This window comes from Rattus norvegicus, chromosome 4, assembly GCF_021556685.1.
Source record: "Rattus norvegicus strain SHRSP/BbbUtx chromosome 4, alternate assembly SHRSP_T2T, whole genome shotgun sequence".
In the NCBI taxonomy this organism is placed as follows: Eukaryota; Metazoa; Chordata; class Mammalia; order Rodentia; family Muridae; genus Rattus; species Rattus norvegicus.
The window spans coordinates 170302055-170323887 of NC_141537.1; the positions used below are offsets into that span (position 1 = coordinate 170302055).

Here is a 21833-nt window from a genome sequence, read left to right on the forward strand (position 1 = left end):
TTGAGCTTGCAGGCACGATCCACCAGACTTGGTTGATACATGTATTTCTTGCCATATGTGTGTGCTGGGTACCGACTGATCCCATTACATGCACAAGGAGGCAGAAAGGAGGGCGCTTGCCCAAAGTCACATGGTTGGTAAGGATGGCTGGGATTAATGTAGGCACTCAGGACCTGAACCTCTTTAGCGAGGTAATGAGGGCTGTGGGATCAGACAACTCTGTAGCCCACCCCACCCCACCCCACCTCCCAACTGTGAGATTAAGTGGGGAATGGTTCAGGGAGGAAGCTGAGATTGGGTCCCTGGCTGGCTTCACAAAAGCCAACTGTGGAGCAAGGTCCAAATGATTATCGCCTGCAGATCAGAGTGCAAAGTCCTTAATGCGTAGACTTCCTCCTGCAATGCCTACAATCCATAGGGTGAGAGTGTAATTAAAGACCCAGGATTACCTGCTGTCAATCAGTGTCCCAACATTCGGAGCATGCTAGTGTCCTTCTGCTTCAAGGCCTCATCCCACTGCCGCCTACAGGTCAGGGGCACAAGGGTCAGGCAGGGAAGTCAATGAGAAATGAGTCTGATAATTCCTGGTGATGAACAGCTGCTGATGTGTGTGGTGGGGGAGGAAGAATGGGGGAATCCTGTTTGCTGATTAGCTGGATCTTTAATTAATGTGGAACCGTATCTACCTCCCTCTCTCCTCCTCCTGACCCTAACCTGTGTTTTGCCTTATGTCCTTGGCAACCGGGGCTCCTTCTGGCTAGGGGAACTGGGCTTCGGTAAACAGATCTATTTGTGTGACTCCTCTTACTCATTTGAAGCAATGTCATTCCTTTTTCCACTGTGGTCTGTGTGTCTGAGTCAGAGGGAGCTACAACAGGGTTCTTTGAATTGATGGCTCACTCCCAGCCACATCTGACCGGCTGCCAACTTAGCAGGGCGTAGCTCACCAACTTTTTTTTTTTTTTTTTAAATCCAGACTGATTCATAGAAACTCCTTTAAAACACGGGGAAAAGAAACCGCCCAGCACACACCCCAGCACACCAGCCCAGGAAACTTATAACCTCGGGAGTCAGGTCCCTCCCCTCACTGTGGTCACAAACCTCCTGAAGAGAGGACCAGACCAGCAGCCAGCGCCACCACTCAGGGCATCTGCCTCTGTCACTGGATACTCCAGGTAAGATTGCTCCCACACTGGGGAAACTCTGCAGAACCCACTCTTTTCTTGCCTCTGTTAGGCTCCTTGAAGCCTTCTGTTCTCTTTTCTCTGCTGTCCCTCTATGTCTGGCAAAGAAGAGTCCTTGGGACTTTTAGTTTAACGTGGTGGAGGAGTCTGGGATATCTGCTGCGATCACATTCTGCTGCTGGTCTGTGGATCCTTGCTCCGAGGCGGTGGAAGGAGCAGGGACTTTGGAACAAACCTGAGTGGAATATTCTTTATGGAAGGAACTCTACATGCCTTCGAAATGACATAGCAGGCTTGAAAGATGTTTCCAAATCCTCCGTTTCCATTCAAATTACTTTGAGCTGAAATCCAGAAGGATGCTGTCTTACGAAGACAGCTTCTCTTTTCTCTCTGCGCAGGTTCAAGGCAGTCTCTGAAAAGAAAGTTTGCTTTGCTTTGTGGGTTGTTTGTTACTCTTTTACACTTCGAGGTGATGGTGGATAAACATCTTGGTTTCCGGTTTTTTTTTGTTTTTTGTTTTTTGTTTTTTGCTATTGTATTTGCTGTGCCCTCCTTGTCTAAGTATTTCTTTGTTTCTCTTGTTCTCCTCCACCCCATTCTCACAGGAAGGGAAGAGGGGATTGGTTTGTTTAAAGAAAAACCGTTAGGGAAACAGAGGCAAAGGGTGTTTCAAATAAACCTTGGGAGGGGTTAGTTTGATGGAATGGGAGGATTGGTGTGGGTTCCGGAATCCTTGGCCAGATGTGGAGGTGGGGGAAGAAGGTGGGGGGGGGCGTGGGGTTGGGGGGAACGTCAGGGATTCTGCTAAAGCCGTTGTGCCTCCACCCCAGGCATCTGCATTTTGGAGCCAACTTAGAGGGGAAAAAGGACCTCTTAGAATCTATTAAAGACTTTTTTCTAAGCAGACATGGAATTTTCTACTGTGGCAGTGGCCATACGGGAGTAAATACCGTACAGCTACAGACCCACGTGCTAAACTCACAGAGAACAAAGGTGCAAGGCTGTGTTTGCTTTTGTTTTTATTAGCTTAGCGTTTTGGTTGAATGTCTGTGGAGGTGTGGTTCATTTCAACACAGATGTGGTTTCCCCCCCACTCCCCCGTCCCCTGTCCCCCGCCCCCCTCTCGTAAACAAGCCTGGGGAGAGCCGCAGGACTCAGCTTGCCTGATGAAGTGAGGCACCTTTTTCTTTAGAAATGCAGCTTGCTGGTTGGAAGAGCAAATTTAAAAGTGATCGTTGGTGTGTGTGTGTGTGTTTCCATTGAGCCGTTAAAAACCTCTTTGCCCCAAGGGTGGGGTGGGTGATGAGAACGTGCCAGGACCCACTTCTCAAGACTTGGGGAGCAACCGCTTTTGCTCCCGGTGTTTATTACTTCCAGACTGCATGGGTGTGAACTGGGGAAGCCATCGCTGTTGTCCATAGTTATCATTAGGGACACAGCCGCAGTTTCCTGTGGAGACCACACATGCGATTGTGTGTCATTCTGATCTGGTTGAAAGTAGGCAGCCTTAAACAAGTCAGCAAAAAGGGGACACTGGAGGGTTAAGGAGCTGCCTCAAACTCTGCAGTCCCTTGATAAGTGAGAATATAACGCTTTGTGTCCCCCCAATCCCCGTGGAGTTAGAGGACAATTAAAAAAAAATCTCTGACTTTTTGCTTTCTGGTAGTGGGAGAGCCCCTGGGCTGTGAGCTTTTTTGGACCTCAGCTCTAAGACTTTGGTTGTCCTGGAAAAAGAGGCCACTACCACCCCCTCCCAAATCATGGGCTCCCGTCCTCAGGCGGCTCCAGTTTCATCCAGAGACTGCAGAATAGGGTGGAGGCAGAATACTGTCCAGGGCTGCTGGACATCCGGTCTGGCCTCCCTGTCAGAGAGCCCCTAGATTTTACATTGTTCCAGGGACTAAACTGTCCTGGGAGCTGGCAGGAGGCCATCAAGGTCCAGCCGGAGAAGATCATGTCTCAAGACCGTGGCTATGGGCCAGGAGTAAGGGCAGCCCTTTGCCAGAGGACAGATGTCTGTCCCCAGACCTTGAGAAAGGTTGGCTGGCTTTCTCACTGTCTTCGCTCTCCTCTGGAAACAAGATTAGGCAGGTCTCCAATCCTGAGGAAGGACTCTGTGGAAGCTGTCGGAATGCAGGGCCTCCTGGCTGTTTCTAGGCAGCTCTGGGACTGCAGAGCAGGAAGCCAAGCACATTTCTGTGAAGGCAAAACTGATTCCCTCAGCCTCCACACAACCCGAAGGGGTCTCCGCCTGGAATGTGGCTTCCTTCCTTTTTTCTTCTTCATTGCTTTTATAGAAACTTAAAATTAGATGTTGGGTGTGGTGGTTCATACCTGTCATCCCAGGACTCAGGGAGCTGAGGCAGGAGATTGTTAAAGATTCAAGGGTAGCCTGGGGCCAACCAGTGAAACTGCCTCAAAAATAAAACAGAGACAAACAAACAAACAAAAATGTGAAGGGAATCTCATTATCTTACCATATGCAGGAATCTAACTATTACATCATTGTGAACAGATGGTTACCCTGTGGCTCGCAGCTCCTCAGAATACCAGGGAGGGGACCCCGCCCAGAGTGTGCGCTCCTCACAATGTTCACTCACACCAGTCGTCCTTTCTAGACAGCAAATCATACCAGAGTTTCTGAAATTCAGCAAAAACAGCTTCTCAGAAAGTTCTTGTTTTGCAGGCCTGAAATGACCCGAGGTGTGTGTGTGTGGGGGGGGAGGGGACTGGCAGTTTTAAATCTGTTCTGCTGCCCCCCCTGCCCCCCAATACTGCACTCCCTGTTTCTCTAGACATTTCATCTTTAATTAAACTTTTAATCAGTATGGCTTGATGGAATGGCATTACCCACACTATCTTGCTTTATTCTTTTCTTTACTATTCAAATACAGAACCTCGCTATGTAGCCCTGGCTGTGTAGACTTGCTATGTAGACTAGACTGGCTTTGAACTTACAAAGACCTACCTGCTTCTGCTTCTTGAGTGCTGGGATTAAAGGCACATGGCTCAGTGCTCAGCTGTTTTTTTTGTTGTGAGACAGGGTTTCTCCATGAATGGCAGGCTGGAGTCTAGAACTTTTTCTACCCTTCTTCCCCGAATGGTGTGTCCCACCATTGCGGGTGTGTGTGTGATACAGAAAGAGCATTTTTGAATTATTAAGATTATCCTCCTAGTCAAACCATTCACTCCTATATAATTGATTTTGTTCATTTTCTAAGCACATGGTTGTGGTCACAACTGTATACATGGCTACCTAACACACACTCTCAGAGGCCTCTAGGACTCTTAGATGCACGTGAGGGTGACATGCCCAATGTTCCTATCTACTGATCATAGTTAAATCAACCAGATCCCTGAAACACAAGCATATAACAGGCTTTTGCAATTGCCCCTGGTTTGGTCCACAGGGCTTGTAGTATATGCCTGTGCATTCTTGTGACCTGGTGTGGCAACACTGCCAATCAAAGGAGGTTCTGTCTAATAGCCAGCAACCTGAACGACAGTTCTTTGAAGGGCTATAATTCTTGATTACCATTGGACTAGAATTTTCTGGACCTAAGTTTCTTGTTTTTTTGGAATAATCTTCTCAGGTGACTTTGAATTTCTGCGTCGTCCTTGTTTTTGCAGAATCAAAGAATGCACATTGGGGCCCCCTTGGGTTTCTAACACTCATTTCCCAAACATGAGTCCCCACGAAGATTCTGGAACACTTTAGTCCCTGGTACCCTAACTTGTGAAACACATCCGTCAATTTGACTGGTGGGTTTCCTGACACCAAAGAAGAAAAGGAAAAACACAAACATGGTCTTGCTGCTTCTGAACCTCCCTTTAAGCAAAATAGTGTGTGTGTGTGTGTGGGGGGGGTGTTAATGTTTTCTTCACTGTTGTTCAGAAAGAACATTTTCACAGCCAGGGCTTTTGGTCTTCTGCGGCTGGGCTGACTTGTACTTTCCTGAGTCTCTTTCATGGAGTCTTCTTACAACACAGCACTGTTGGCACATGTTGGAATCGTGTCAATAATTGTGGGGAGGATGTAAGATGATTGAGTAGCAAGATCGGGCTCTGGTCTTGCTTCAAATCTTTCTTGTGATCAGAAGAAGCAAGTCACTAAGAAAGGAGGAAGAAACAACTTGGCCACCAAGACACTCCGGGCTCTGAGAAATTACCACTTTGGTTTTAAGAAGGCCCTTGAATTCATGCTAATGGCTAACTTAATCCTAAAAGTTAGTGTAATCAAACCAGGGGCTAGAGATACAGCCCACTGGCAGTATGACTGCCTAGCATGTTCATGGCTCAGCATTCAGTGGGAAGAACTGGAGGGGTCGGGGGTGAGGAGGTGGCTTTTGTTGCCCTACCAAGATTCCTTGGGCACAGTATTAAAGAACTCATCCGAAAGAGCCCAGGATATTACCCGAGCTTGGAAAGAATGATGTTTGGTTTCTCAAAAAAAGGTGCCATCTCCAGAGGAATCTGTGCACACATCAATTCACTAGGAGCGTCATTGGGCTCAGAAACTGAGCCGGTCCTGGGTGAGACTGCAGCCTCCTCTTGAGGAGGGGGACAGATGCAGGTGTGGGTGAGAGCAAGTGAACTGGAAGGTTGGGGAGCTGGAGGGGAGGGAATGAGAGTGAACAGAAACTGGGTGTTTGTGGGATGGGAAAACAGAAAGGCCTAGAGAGAGCCAAGCAGAGAAAGTAAAGGGGCCAGGGATAGCCCTTGGATCAAAATTCTGGTTTTTTTTGTTTGTTTGTTTTTGTTTTTTTTTTTTTTTTAACCTCCATGGAAATCTTTTCCTCTTCTTGGTTGTGGCATGTTTGGGGACATTGGGTTTTACCGGTAGAGTATCCCTGCTTCTCCTTTCAGATGACAGAGGAAAGGCTGGTCAGGACCCACACCTTAAACTTCCGCTTTCAGAAACCCAAGTTCTTTCCCTTGGGGTTTGAGAGAAGGAAGGGGAGAGAGCTTTGCTAAGCTGCCACAGTGAATTTGACTTAAGCAGGACCATTCACAGAGGGTTGGTAAACTGTGTGGCTGAGGCCAGGAGCTTCCCTTTCCTCATGGCTGCTCCCTGAGCTCCCAGAGCTACGGGAATCTATCAGTGCTGAGAGTATGGAAACCAGTCTCAGGGCTGGCAGGGAGGGCTTTGACGGGGCCAGCTGTCTGTCCTGGGTGGGCCATAGAGAGCAGTGCGACAGGAAAAAGCATAGACCGTTGGAACAATTTGGAGGGACTGTCCAACTCCGGTCAACTTGAAAGTTGTGGGAGGAACGGAGCCACCAGTAACTGTCAAACCCTCAGACAACAGCTGGGTGTGGCGCTGCATGCTTTTAATTCCCAGCACTGGGAACGGTTGAAGCAGGAGGATTGCTGTGACTTCAAGGTTAGCACAGACTACCTAGTGATTCTGTCTCAAAATATCAAAGGAGGGGCTGGGGAGATAGCTCAGTGGTTAAAGAGCTGGCTGTGCAAACACGAGGACTTGAGTCTGATCCTCAAAGCCCACATGAATAGTTGGGTGTGGTTGGATTTGTAATCTAATCCATGGGGGAGGGAGACAGGAGGCTCCCTGGGGTTCACAGCCAGTCAGCCTAGCTGAATCTTGAGGGCCAAGCCACTAATAAGACCCCATCTCATAAGCACAACAACAACAACAACAACAAAAAACAAGGTGGAGAAAAGCTGAGAATGAATGACACCAGGGTTGTCTTCTGGTTTCTACACACACACACACACACACACACACACACACACACACACACACACACACACACTCACACACATATGCACACCCATACACACATATACTCACAAACATACACATACACTCACATACACACACATACATACACATACACTCACACATATACACACTCACATGCACCCATACACACACACACACACACACACACACACACACACACACACACACACACACACACACACACACGGACATACCCCTTAGAAGACAGAAAACCGAGCTGGAATGGAGATCCAGGATAGTGGTTTCATTGTAAGTCTGTCAGCTGGTAGGCAGAGGTCTTGGTCAAAGGGCATGACTGAAAGACCCCAGTACCTCTCAAAACAAAGTGGTCAACTTCACTGAAACTGAACCAAGCCAGTGCCCACCCAGCATACTTGGGTGGCCCTGCTCTGCCCAGTCCTCCAGCTCTCTCACACTTTGCTGGTTGAAGCGAGTTACTGCCATCTGCTGTCAAATGCACCCGGAAGCCCCTAGGGCCCAGCCACACCTTGATTTTTCTTACCAAACCCTAGTTATTATCTTGGCAATGTCTCCCTGGAAGACAGTCTGGCTGCAGGAATACTTCTCCTTTGTCAGGAACAGAAGGCAGCAGAAGCTTCCGTCCTCACCCAGGAGACATCCTCCCCGACACTGGCCAGCTGCAGTCAGAGGGCGTGGGCCGAAGTCAGGCCTCACAGCCTAGGTCTGTCTTTTGCCTTTGCAGATGTTGTCCAGATCCACCCACTCCATGGGTGGAATGGAGGACAAGTGGAAATAAGAGAGAGAGAGAGAGAGAGAGAGAGAGAGAGAGAGAGAGAGAGAGAGAGAGAGAGAGAGATATGAGGGTGGGGCGTCTCTGGATGCATCTGCAAAAACAATATTCATGCTATTTGCTTGCCTTTGCATGGTCCCCGGCTCTCAGGCGGCAGAGAAGCCTCAAGACCACCTTGCCTGAGTCTTTCTTTGTTACACCAATGAATAAATATGACCTACAGCATTTGGCTGGCTTTGCATTAGGTCTGGATCTTTCAATGCTCATGCTAACCCTATGAGGACCTTAAGGAATTTGAACTTAGAGTTTGTTGGGACCCACCTCCCTAGATTTCACCAAGCCGACAGGTTTTGCAAAATCTTTTTTTTTTTCTTTTTTTCAGAGCTGGGGACCGAACCCATGGCCTTGAGCTTGCTAGGCAAGCGCTCTACCACTGAGCTAAATCCCCAACCCCAAAATCTTTTAACTCTGGCCATTAGCCAGACTAATGTTTGTAGGACTTGGTCTCACCTTTCTAATTGGACCTCCCTCCCTCACTCACTCACTCCATTCCTCCCTCCATCCCTCCCTTCTTCCTTTCTTTTTCTTTCTGATATTCTTCCCCATTTTCTCCTCATTTCCTCCCCATTTCATCTTCTTTTCTTTTTTTCATGTCTTTTCCCTTTTCTTTCCCCTTTCCTTACTTTCTTTGTCTCTTTCTTTCTTTCCTTTCCTCTTCCTCTTCCTTCTAACGTTTGCTGTTCTTCAAGCTAACTCCTTGGCTCTATATCTAACGACGTATGCCAGGATATACAGGTGATATTAGCCCCGAAGAGACTGCCGTATTTATGACGGGCCTCCTTTGTAGCCCCTTTGCCCAGAACCACAAAGAAACATTCATTTCTCTGAGTCATCCAGACCCGTGTCTTTCACTGCTCGATTGTTAACGGGCACAGAACCCACTCATGCTTGGAGCGTCAGCCCTAGTGTGAGCTACACAGATTCGCAGTGTTTTCTCTCCTTGTCCAATACCCCATATGCAGGAACAGGAAGATTTGGTCCTTTAGGATCCCCCCACCCCGTTTCCCACACTGAGATGCACGCCTCCCTTTCCCTCTGTGCGTGAAAACAATGTTGAGGACGGAAAAGTACACATGACCTAAAGAGCAATAACAATGGCAGGGAAGCTCATCCAAGGTCCCATCCACCAGCTTGCCTTCAATCCCAGCCTCCCCCTCCTCCAGAAACATCCTCCACACTGTTCCCCAAGGGCAGAATTTCCTCTTCTTATTTGCTTTTTGTCCCACGGGCATCTATTTTGCCAACTAAAATGATCCTCAGTGGGAACGCAAACACATTCGAACCCCAAGCACAACAGGAGTGGTATTGATGGGGAGGAGGGTAGACAGGCTTCTGTGCCACCCTGCAGTGTCCCTGGGAAAAACAGAGGGCCCCAAATCCATTTCAGATGTCACACTGAGGAAGATGGGCACAGTCAGGGCTGACTCATGAAAGCCATTTGACCCAATCCCTTCCAGAGAGACGTGGCCTTTCCTCTTTCTCACTGCCTTGCAGGAAGTGCCAGATCTTGGATCAGATGGGATGCGAAAGCTTTCACCCCAATTTGCAGTTAGCCATAGGGACATGGGAATGTCATTGTTAGAATAGCACTGGCCAATGGAAGGACAGAGGAGGCTCTAGTAAGAATAGTCTCAGGACTGAGCTGTGCCTTGCACATGTGTGTGTGTGTGTGTGTGTGTGTGTGTGTGTGTGTGTGTGTGTGTGTATGTGCTGGGGATTGAGCTGAGAGCTTCTTGAGTGCTAGGCAAATGCTCTTTTCACCTTTTGTTTGTTTTGTATGTCTGTCTTTGAGACAGTTTGCTATGTAGCTCTGGCTATCCTGGAACTCATGTATAGACCAGGCTGACTTTGAACTTACAGAGCTCAGCCTGCCTCTGGCTCCCAAATGCCACTTGGGATTAATGTTCCACTATACCTGGAATAGGCAAGCACTCACTCTTACCAATTGAACTCAAATTCCGTGGGCTGTACGTACTGTTGGCAGGACTTTTCTAATAGGTCCTTGGTAGGTGGTTCCGAGGGACAGGTTGAGTTTGTGTATGATTTGCATGGATTTCCAGGTTGAGTTTGTAGATGAGTTCCGTGGTCTGGGAACCAAATCTTGAAGCTCTCCCTTAGCCTGGAAGTTCTATACTTGCCAAAAAGTAGTTACAAAAGTTAAATGGAAACAAATAATATGAAGTTTGTGCATAAGAAGGTACCCAACCCGTACTTGTAGTGATGTGACAAATCAATTATAAAAGTGACAGAGGACTAAAGTACATGCTACCTTAAAAGAAAAAAGGAAGTTCTGTAGACATGGCTCGGTCATTAAGAACACTGAGTGCTTTTCCAGGGGACTCCAGTTCATTTTCCAGCATCCACATAGCTGGTAGTTCCTAATTGTTTGTAATTCCAGCTCCAGGGGACCTGGCACCATTTTCTGGCCTCCATGGGTACCGCTCCATCTCGTGGTACATAAACATACAGGTGGGCAAAACAGCCACACACATAAAATAAAGATTAAAAGAATGAGAAGAAGAGAAAGGAGGCGTTCTGTGTCCTTCAGCTGCTCTGCTATTACTGTTCCACAGCGAAGGAAACACTGCTCTCTTCAGATCATCTATTTCTTCATTAACGAGGTTTATCTGGGACCTGTCATAGAGTCTGCCCTTAGGAACTCAGACTCCTCTGGGTGGAGGAGCCAAACACGTCCATAAAGAACTCTGTCATCAGGCAGGCTGCCATGAAGGCCTTTATTAGGACTGCGTAAGGGCTGTAACATAACAGAAGTGGAAAAAAAAAACTGATTTCAGCTCTATGGAAAGAAGGAGGCAGAATTTTGAGCTTGGTGAGAAGAATTAATAAGTAGTTACTAGGGGAAGGATATAAAAGCAGTTTTTATTTTTGGAAGTCAAATTCCCAGGACTCCATGGGCAGCTGTCTGGAGTCTCATTTCCTGGAAACTGGTGCTTGTCTCAGTTGTGGTGGGAGGATGGGGGTTGTAGGCTGAGGAAGGACATAGTCAGATAAGCCAATAGCAATACAGAGAAAGCAGGGTGAGGGGAAGGTTAGAGAGAGCGTCATGCCATGGGACGAGCTGACTTCAGCATCCAGGCTAGGGTACTAACAGTGGGGGCAGGATTGGGACCCAGTGCAAGACGATACAGGTAGAGACTCCCAGGTGACTGATGCTTCAGGAAGGAAACCAGGGAGAGGCAGAAATAATAGCTAAATCATTATTGGTCTTTCCTTCCCAATAATGGACTACTTTAGATAGCCTTCTTCCCTGCTCCAGAACTTTCTAAACTAGCTTCAGTCACACGCATGGTCCTAGGAAGCACCTTGTATAGTCTGGCCATCCATAGAGACCGTCTCATTTGCAAGAGTGTCACCCAGGCTGAAGTGAATTGTTCAGCTCTATACACTCAGAATGTTAGCTCAGCACGAAGGAGGCAGGAGAGTTCCAACGAGGTAGAGGCCAGTTTGGGCTACACCGTGATTTCCAGCTGCACTTGGCTCCAAGTGTTCGATCCCTATCTTCCCTAATAGTTATTCCTTCTGGTGTGGCCATCTGTGTCTTTTGGTTGTTTCTCTGTTTCCCTTGACCCTGAGCATACCCTTGACAGTCATACAGTGTGGATGGGGCAACCGCTGTGCTTACTGGGAGCGGAAGTGTTCTTGTCTGCATAGAAGCCAGAGCACTTCCTAAGCTTTCCAAACATTGTGAACTGACCAGGTGTGATGGCTCGCACTGGGGATTGTAAAAGCACCACAAGCCATATTCCTGCTATGGGAGGCCCCAACAACACACTACACACTTTGACTCTGTCCATTGCAGCAAGAAGGGAGGGAGGTGGCCCAGTGGTCCAGTCAGAGTTGTGGTACTGTGTTCTCCGCTTCCCGGTTTGCTCCACCCACTGAGGTTGTGGAACGTGCTCTCCACCAAAGAATGCCAACCGCAGCAGTATTTTGGAGAAACAGTCAGGAGAATTCCATTACTGTTCCAGTGAGATACAAGCCGTAGCAGCCTATACTTTCAAAACTGTGTAAACGCTCCTGCTTGCTTTGTTTTTGCGGTAGTGCTGAGGCCAGGTCTCAGGGCTTTGAAAATAGCAGGCAAGTGTCATACTGGTGTGGTCCATTTGGAGACCAGAACTGGTCTTATTCCTTGGGCGAGGAATGAGTCAAAGGATAGCTATAGGAGACTGTGGTGGGTGGGTCTCGAGAGCACGGGCTTATACTCATTCTCAGTCACTGTTTACTAGCTTGTCAGGCACCCACCCACCAGCCACCACTGGTGGTTTTCTGAAAAGACCTTGAGGGTTTGGTTCTCCTAGACCCGGAGTTCTCAACCTTCCTAAGGCTGGAATTCTTTAACCATGAAATTATTTTTGTTGCTACTTCATAACTGTGATCTCGCTGCTGTGATAGATTGTAATATAAGTACCTCATGTGCAACCCACTGTGAAAGGGTCATTCGACCCCCACAGGTTGAGAACAGCTGTCCTAGACTAAGTGGTAGGCTCTCTAATACAGAGGCTGGGTAACCATAGGGCTATCCAACACAGAAATTTCATAAAGTGTTCCAAGTGTTTTGGAAGATGGGTGTTAAAGATAATGGAAGCCCCTCTAAGCTGACAGTGGATGACACTGATAAAGGTGACAAATTTGGGGCAGTGAAAAGATGAAGTCACGTGTGTCATGCAGTAACTCCACCTAAACCGTCTCCACGGTGGCTGGACACAGGACGCAGAGGCAGGGTGAACTGTGGGTCTTGTTCACTGAGAATGATCCCTGATCTGAGATATTGTGCTCCTTGCCTTAGGGAAAAAGACACAGCACCCCTATCCCTATCATCCGTCTTAGATAAAAGAGTCACATTTTAGCATGGGTCCCCTCACCTGCTCTTCAGGTGCAGCAGGCAGGGGACAAGAACAAGGTAGGCCTGAGTCAAGGTAAGAAGAGAGATGGAGTGGCCTGGGAGAGTACATATTTCCCACATACAGCGAGGGCCACTGGATGAGACCGTAAGCAGGACAAATCAAGAGGGACTCTGCTGGATAGAGTCCCAGGGCATTCAAGGAGACAGAAAGTCTCCTGAATTGGCCCGCCTGTCAGGCCACTCATTTAAAGAGGCCTCACTTGGACTGTCTTCCATTCCTGGCTCCTCAACTACGTCTCACTATTAGGAGGGAATCTGTCAATTATAAACAAAATTAACCTGAGAGTCATTAAAAGGTCAAGGAAAGTTGGACGAAAAGTACCCATTATGTAACTCTTGGAGTTTTCTTTCCTGAGCCAGCTTTATTCTAGACGGGCAAGCCAACTGTCTCTGGTGATGCTGGAGGATGTGTTCTTACTCCAGGGGCAAGGACTAGACAAAAATGACAATGTCTGAGGGCTAAAGCGATTTTAGCCATATGCTGCCTGGTGAACTACCCTGCCCGTGTCTTATTTCTTGACCTTGATGTGGGGCGGCACGAGACCCAGTAGTTGGATTGGGTAGGCAACAGCTGTTCTGCTTCATAGAATAAAAGAAACAGTAACAACAACAACAATCATAGCAACCCTGTTATTAGTACCACGTGACACACAAGGTACTGTACCATGCTGCGGAAGGCATTTTCACTTATATAATCCAGTCGAACCCTCACACTTCTGGGTGTGGTTGAAATCATTACCGCTCTTCATGGATGAGGAAACGGAAGCAGAGATCAAAGCACTTGGAATAATTCTAAGTCAACTTCTAATTCAAAAAGCAAAGCAATAAAACAAATCCTTTGCACAATCCGTGAAACCAGTGGGAAGTTCTGGAGGTAGACCAGAACTCCCAAAAAGCAGCCGTGAATTTGAATGTTGGAAGAGGGGATTCATAGATATGAGAGCTCCAGTCTCTCCCCAGAGGCAGCAGGAAAACTCCATCTGTTTTGTCCTTCACAGTTAAATTGGAAACATTCTCTGCCTGCCTCCCCATTGGAGGGAAGTAGCCAGTGGGGAAGAGGATTTTTGGAGAGTAGAAACCAGTGTCTACAAAGAGCGGAGAACCCAGGCGTGCAGTAGATCATGCTTGGTTTTGAGTAGCTAATGAGAAAGCGAGAGGAGATAAAAGACACCGGAATGTCAGAATAATCATAGTATCGCTGTTCTAATAAATGCCTAGCGTAGCTTGAAAGTGGCTTAAGCACAACCAAAGCATCAATTAAATCAGGTGGAGAGAGACGGGGAAGCAAGCAATTGCAGGATGCACACAGCCTCTCCTCTAAGGTTGCTGCATCCTCACACACTCCCTGCCTAGAGGGTGAATAACCCCGGGTCCTTTCCTTTTGATGTCTCTCTGAGCTGGCTCTGCGTCTAACTGTCACAGGTGTGACACAGAGGTTACGCACGGCTCCCCCACGGGCGCCTCTCACGTTTCCTTTAGCTTCTAGGTTTTACGATTAGTGGTCTCTGTTGAAATTATGGTTGAGGACTTTTGTTTATCCATGCACGTTGTTAATTTATATTAGTTCCTGCTCTTCCGAAGGGTGATTTATGCCTCTGTTTGTCTTCGGGGATGGGTCCTGAGTGACTGAAGTCGCATAAACACCACACGCCAGCAAAAAAAGCACATCTGGTGTTATCTCAAGCCTTACACTTCTGTAGCCCCAGAGCTGTCATGTTGAGCCGCAGGAAATCTAACATCGCTCTAGACCCATAACAGCATTCCCACCAAGAGGCATGCAGGGCCAAAGGCTCAGGTGTTGCGAATATTAGTCTGGAATGCTAAATCAGTAAGTGATCAGACCATTACACAGTAATTAGGTTGTCATACTACTGGATGCCAAAGAGCATTGTAATAACAGAAGTTGTATCTCTCCTATTTTACGTCTCATCCGGGATCAAATTAGTAGCCAATTTGCTCTACGGCCATTGAGTAATAGTGCCTTGTTCTGCGGAACCCATTGTTTCTATTCAATCTGCTGGGTGAGCATTTTGCTGCAGCACCGATGCTCTCCTCATGCAAACTGAAATTGTGTGTGCTGCTGCTGCTGCTGCTGCTGCTGCTGCTGCAGAGTTCTGGAGGTGACAAAATCCTTACCACAACTCAAGGCCCTACAGTTTTGACCTGTCAATCACAAACAAAACATTGGCAGCTGTTATAAAGCATACCATGCTCTTCTTAATATAATGAATATTATATTCTTTAATTATTCTCATTTTATTAATATAATATTCATTATATTAAAGAGATGAGTCTGGAAGTACATGTCTATAAAAACGGAAGTACGTGTCTATAAAAACGGAAGTACATGTCTATACACAGTTGAGCAGGCATGTATATCAATCAGGTAGGCGAAAAGCAGGTTTTAGAAAATTTTGATGTAATTTTGAATTTTAAAAACGGTCACACTTTCTTGCGTCAACAGAGAGCCCACGAAATGAGAAGGTGGGATGTGTCTTACCGACTGTGACAGTCACCTTTCTCTCTCCCCTGTCTTTTGTTTGCAGAATTCTCTACTCAGGAGTTACAAAAAAGAAGCCAAGATGTTGGTGCTACTGGCCGGTCTCTTCGTGGTCCACATCGCCACTGCCATTATGCTGTTTGTCTCCACCATTGCCAACGTGAGTTCCATCCCCCTGTTCACTCATCCCAGGGAGGGATCTTTGGAGTATTTTGGCAAAATGTTAAGAAAAACGGGAGGCGGGAGTGTTAAATCACAGCGCAATGAACTTCTCGATTAGCCATGAGAGGAAAACAAACCAAACAAACACATACTCATAGATCAAGGAATGAAATAAGCAAAGTATGAAAGGCGAGGGTCCACAGTGACTCTTCTAGGGGGGTGTTGGGAGGTAGAGATTACCGGGCATCTTCGCTTCTAGAAGGATCTATGGGAGGTGGAGACTAAGGTGCACTTGGAGGATGGGCGTGTCATCTCTAGAGAAAAAAGGGAAGTAGAAGAAAATAGAAGTGCAGTCCACACGGGAGGGCTGGCAAAGACGCCCTCCTCGTGAGACAGACTCTTCCTGTGCATGGGTTAAAGATATTTCTTCATGTGCCAGACCACAGAGATTCCCGTTTAGAGGGTAGATAGATGTGAGAGAATAAGACACTGCTTTGATAATGAGGTTGACAAATGCAAGTTTTGTGTGGAAATTGGTGTGTGAAATGGAATTTGGCAGGATTAACTTGGTGCCCGGTAAATCAAATAACAGAAATAGAACGATCTCCTCCCGAGATCGCTAGTCTTTGCTCTGCGAACCCGGGGCTACTCTGACCCCTAGTGGTCAATTTTAGTGCCCAAGTTTTGTTTTGTCTTAGACGAGATGAAGGAGCTTCTTGGACTTAGAAGTTAACACAGCCCATTCGGATGGTAGGATTTGCGTGAAGAAGGCAGAGGCAAGAGCATCATGAGTTTGAGGCTAGCCTGAGCTACACATTTTGCCATATGTACTGGCTCCTGCCTTTAGGAGCACTAGGGAGGCAGTGAGTTTGAGGCCAGCATGGTCTATGTAACGAGTTTCAGTACAGCCAGAAAACTACATAGAGAAACCCTGCCTCAAACAAAAACCCAAACATTAAAAAAAACCCCAAACCAAATAACAACAACAACAACAGCAGCAGCAACAACAACAGCAGCAGCAGCCACAACAACAACAACAGCCACAACAACAACAACAAGTTAAGGCAGATGGCTTCAGAATGGGCTACAGTTCTTGCTATGGTCAATAAGGTTTTTTTGTGCTTTGTTTTTCCACCCCAGATAGGGTTTCTTTGTATAGACTTTGTAGTCCTGGAACTCACTGTGTAGACCAGACCTGGGATAGATCTTAAGAGATCTGCCTGCCTGCCTCTGCCTCCCAAGTGCTGGTATTAAAGGCGGGTTCCACGACTGATTGGCAAGAGTGAATACGTTTTACAGTCCAGACGGAAGGGCTTTGCAGACATCAGGGTGTGAGACAAGCGAGGCTGGTTTAAGTGTTAGGAGACAGGACACAACTCTTGCCCATTCTGCCTCCTGTAGGTTTGTAATTTGGCCATTCTGTAAGCTGACTCGCATGCCTCACAGGATAACGATGTGGTAAACTTCAAAGTGTATTAAGAGCTGCTTATGTGCCTCACATCCACCCGGTATCAGCCCTGACGTGGGGCTGAGAGACCAGGCGATTATGCATGCTTGGGTTTCCTGTTTCAGCATGTTTTGCACATGTCTGCACAGGACCCCAGTTTATTATCTATTCTTGGTCCAGGCAAGAAGGGACATCTAGTGGCATGGTGAGCCTGGGAACATACATTTTGGCCACTCTTGTGTTTTTAGTTGCCTCTGCCTTGAAGCACTTGATACAGCATTTTGACATGGAATGAATGACTTTGCATGTTCTGATCCTTCTGTGTAGACGAAAGTTGCCTGTGGGCTCCCAGGTTCATTCTTGTCTCCCCAGTAGCTCTACTGTTTCTTCGTTGTCTCCAGTTGGACATTTCCCCCCTATTTTTTGTTCTTTAAAGATTTATTTTTAAAAGTATGTGAGTCTGTGCTAGGAGTGCTGGTGAGGAAGATGTTGGATTTCCTGAAGCTGGAGTTACCGGTTCTTGTGAGTCTTCTAGCGTGGGTGCTGGGGACTGAACTCCCGTCCTCTTGCAAGAGCTGTAAATGCTCTCAACTGTTAAGCCATCTCTCCAGACATCTTTGTTTTCGTGTTTTGGGACAGAGCCTCATGTTACCTACATTGGTCTCAAACTTATTGGGTGGGAGCTTTAATTCCTGAGCCTCCCGAGTTATTTCCAGGGGGCTGGAATCACAGAGCAGTGCTACCAGGCAAGACTTACCTTGTTTTTCCTTATTAGCTAGGTACTGAAATGTGAGTCTTTTAAAGTGCATACTCCATGTACCTTTCCTCACCCAGAGTTTTTGTTCCTTGGAACTTCAGAATTTTAAACCCCTATGGTGGAATTTCTTCTGTGTGTGTGTGTGTGTGTGTGTGTGTGTGTGTGTGTGTGTGTGTGCGCGCGTGCCATGAATAGTGAAGTCCAAAGGGGGAAGGTGATCTCTTTCGGGTCACAATCCTTTCTCTTGGAACCTTTGTGTACTAAGATCTAATTTCTACAGAGCCAAGAGGTTTAGCAGTATTTACAGCTGCATATGGCGTCTTGGTTAAGATTTGGTCCTGACCCTTGATGACGTCCTCTTCGGAAAGCAGAAGGGTAATTCTTAATCCACTCTGTCTTCTGGTTTCAGGTCTGGATGGTGGCGGACGGTATAGACTCGTCCATAGGGCTTTGGAAGAACTGCACCAGTGGCAGCTGTGACGGCTCTCTGAGCTACGGCAATGATGGTAAGCGTGCGGACATCAATGCCTAGCCCACCATGGGTGTGGTCAGGAAGATGTCCGGACTCTCAGGTTGTCTAACGCTCCTGCTCTGTCTTCACAGATGCTATCAAGGCAGTGCAAGCTTTCATGATCCTCTCCATCATCTTCTCTATAATCTCCCTCGTGGTCTTCGTGTTCCAGCTCTTCACCATGGAGAAGGGAAACCGGTTCTTCCTCTCGGGATCCACCATGCTGGTGTGCTGTGAGTACCCACAGCAGCAGAGTCTATTTTACACGAGAGCATCTCTCCCCCGCCCCCACACTGCTCCAGACTGAGCACAGGGTCTTGAGGTGCTAAACAAATACCCTAATACTGAGCTACATACACAGCCCTGCAGGAAAAGCTTTACTCGTCTTCATATCTTTGCTTCAGTCACTGCCTCAGATTAGCACGTGGCTGTACGAAGCTGCCCTGGGCTGCTTTCTCCTCTAGTTATCTGTTGATGGCCTGCTATGGCTGCTTGGATCAGCAACCCCCATATGCTCAGGCATCATCAGGAGCCCCTCTATACAGAAGGTGGGGATCCCCAGAGAGATGCAGCTATTGATACCATGTGCACAATTACCGCCATGCATCACCTTCTCCATTCTTTCCAGAAACACCCAGTTAGATAGAAGACCAGGCTGCTCTCATAACACCACACCTAGACATATGGAGGCCCAGATGAAAAAAGGCAGGTTGAGAGCAGGATGCTCCATGATTTATTCTTCATTACCCACAAGCCAGAACAGATAGGAAAGCCCAGATATCTCTCATTTACCAATATACCATCAGGCGCAAATCTGGGCAAACCAACAGAGCAGCTATTTAGGGACACACAGATAGAGTTCACCTTCTCATCACTGCCCAGGAAAATGGGATCATAACAAGAGCACCTCAGTGCCAACCATGACAGCTCCCCCTTTCTTTGCTTGCAGGGCTGTGCATTCTGATTGGAGTGTCTATCTACACTCACCACTACGCCCACAGCGAAGGGAACTTTTTCCCCAGCAGCCATCAAGGCTACTGTTTCATCCTGACCTGGATTTGCTTCTGCTTCAGCTTCATCATCGGCATACTCTATATGGTCCTGAGGAAGAAATAAGCTCGTGGGCATCTGGGGTGGGGGTGGGGAAGTAGGGAGGAGGAAGCAACTGAATCCGGGAGGGAAGCAGAAGTCACTGTGTAGGGATAACCAAGGGAGGGGAGGGGGGAAGGGAGGGGGAAAGGAAGAGTAGGAGAGGCCCAAACCCAAACCATATCTGGGGGGGCGTGGTTCTCTACTGCCAAACGCCCATCCTTGGAAGAAAGTTGTTGGCTACTATGCTGATGCTTCCTTGAGGCCACCAGAGAGTCCTCCTCTAGCCACCAAATATGGCCCCATCTATCCTCAATTACCGACACTTGGGGCCTCACCAGCTGCCATTCCACTGGCGCCACTCTTGAGGGTGACTGCTGGGTCATACACTGAGGTCTTGCAAACCCATATCAATGAGTTCTGACAGTGGTACAAGTCCTAGCAAGAGCAGATCACTGCCTCTATGCTGAGGCTAAGCCTCGAAGCCACCTTATCCTTGTGACCTGAAACCAAACCTCAAATCCAGATCCCAAGTGCCTCTAGTGGGAGCTTTGGCCAGGAAGCTGATGCCCGTATTTGGTGGCCTTTCTAACAAAAGTGAAGAAAGAGAGATGGTTTATAAGGTCAAGCTGATAGAATTGGTTGAACCAAGAAGTAGAAATATTTACCGCAGAGGATCTGGGAGACAGGTGGGGATAGGCAGAGCCCCTCAGTCATGCTTCACTGAGCTGTCCCTCATGGAGACCTCCTGCTCTGGACTCTGCTAGACCCTCACTTAAAGCCAAGGCAGCTTTTCTGGAATTTTTCTAGATTCTCTAGAGCCAAAGATGAAAACACCCCACAAACCGTAGGGTCAAAGTGCATGCCCACCACAGTGCAATAGTAAAGTTTTTAGGATTCCCCAATGCACCCACCGTGTCCTGGAAATGTAACCCGGGAGAGATGCACATGTTCCATCGCCATACGATTCTGTTAAGCTTCCTCCTAATTAAGAACATTTGAGGAAGTCTAATGATGACCAAAATAACACTGGGGACCAGAACATGACATCTAAACACAGTGGTCACTGTAGCTTTGACCTGGGCTGGAGTGGTCTCCTCTCAACAGCTTTCAACACACTATTTTCCAGCCAAAGATGGCAATTCTGTAAGCCAATTAAAATACACACCAATCTAAACTAAAGAACAAGTCCCGGGGGTGCAGGGGAAGGTGCTATCTGGTTATGGAGCACTAAGCATACTATATTTCACTTATGTTAAGAACAGAGTGCCTGCTCTTAGGAAAAAACGCAGTTTGGTGAGATGAATAAAGTCCTGGTGGTGGGCAGACAGTTTCTTTTTTAAAACTGGAGAAACTCTTAGGGTGTCCAGTCAGATGGTAGCTGAATTGTTGGGGCTGCAAGGGTATTCCTACATAAGACTTAGAGGTAGCATGACATCTCAGATTTCTGCCTTAAAGGGCTTTCCTTTTAGAAATAGTTTCTCCTATTGCCCTTAGAAGACCACCCCGGGAAGAGTCTGAGATATCTTTTCTACATTTCTTTTCCTAGGAATATTCTTACCCATTTCTCATATCCATTTCTTTTGGGAGGGAGTTGTTATGCTATACTTGCTGGTATTTATGTAAAGGGACCATTACTAAGTATATTTCTCTAGTGTATTATGTTTAAGGGAATGTTCAAGTAGGTTACTTAACTGCTGAGCTGATGGTAGAGATACTGGTCAGGAAAGCTATAATAATTCTTAAATTATAATTTGACCACCATACATTTGTTCTAGGCTGTCTTATGTTCATAAGAAAATCAACAGAAAAAGATAGTCACATTTTGTTAAAAAGTTGATTTATGACTGGAGAGAAAGAACCATGCATTCCCTTGTCTTTTACTTCTTTTCTGTGACATTTACGTCTCATGTAATTTGCATTGCATTGGTGGGTTATTCTAGTACTGTATTTGGCTTCTTCATTAATAGGATATTTCATATACTATAATTGTAAATATTTTGATACAAATGTTTATAACTCTAGGGATATAAAAACAAATTCTGATTCCCTACATTGTGTGACTGTTTTCTTTGTAAAAAAAACATGAGCTGATATGGAGAATGGTGACATTTATTCCTCTTCATTAATTTACCTACTGGTTTGATTCGGTGAACTTGACATTTATTTGAGACATTAAGCTACTTTCTGGGAAAACCTTAAGGATTTCTCTAATAATTATTTCAGGCAGCGGAATGTTATTAAGTATAGCTCTGCTTTGCTTTAATTAGACCTCTTAGGCAAAAATGGAATTTCATAAGCTAATAGATTAGAAAGAGGTTGTTATCAACTTAAATAAGAATGGCTTATGACATTAAGAAATGAGGCACTTGTAAAGTTTGGTTGAAGTAGCCAGCTCCTATAATGGTCCTGTCAGTACACCGTGATGCACAAAGTGCTGGGAAGCCTGATTTCTGAAGAAGTCCCCTGTGTTAACTGGGGCATCTCTGGGCTCAACGAAGGCAAGATTAACTCTTTTCTGTGAGCTGTCAGAGCTGTCGTTGATGGCGGAGAGCAGGTGGATATTCCGCATCTCATCATCATATCAACACTAGTATATGACAAATACGGTTTTGATAGTCTTTCAGTCCTCTATGGTATTGTGTTAAAAAAACCAACTATACAGAAAAACACACCAAAAATGC

The 21833-nt window shown here is 46.7% G+C and overlaps 1 protein-coding gene across 1 annotated transcript; it reads left to right on the plus strand.

Annotated features, from left to right (window-relative positions):
* The first annotated feature begins 1066 nt into the window (after positions 1–1066).
* Positions 1067–21202, plus strand: Emp1 (epithelial membrane protein 1). Its single transcript, NM_012843.2, has 5 exons — positions 1067–1175; positions 15230–15343; positions 17959–18055; positions 18153–18293; positions 19010–21202. Exons 2-5 carry the CDS (start codon positions 15266–15268, stop codon positions 19174–19176), a joined length of 483 nt encoding a protein of 160 aa, NP_036975.1. The 5' UTR covers positions 1067–1175; positions 15230–15265; the 3' UTR covers positions 19177–21202.
* The last annotated feature ends 631 nt before the right edge of the window (positions 21203–21833 follow it).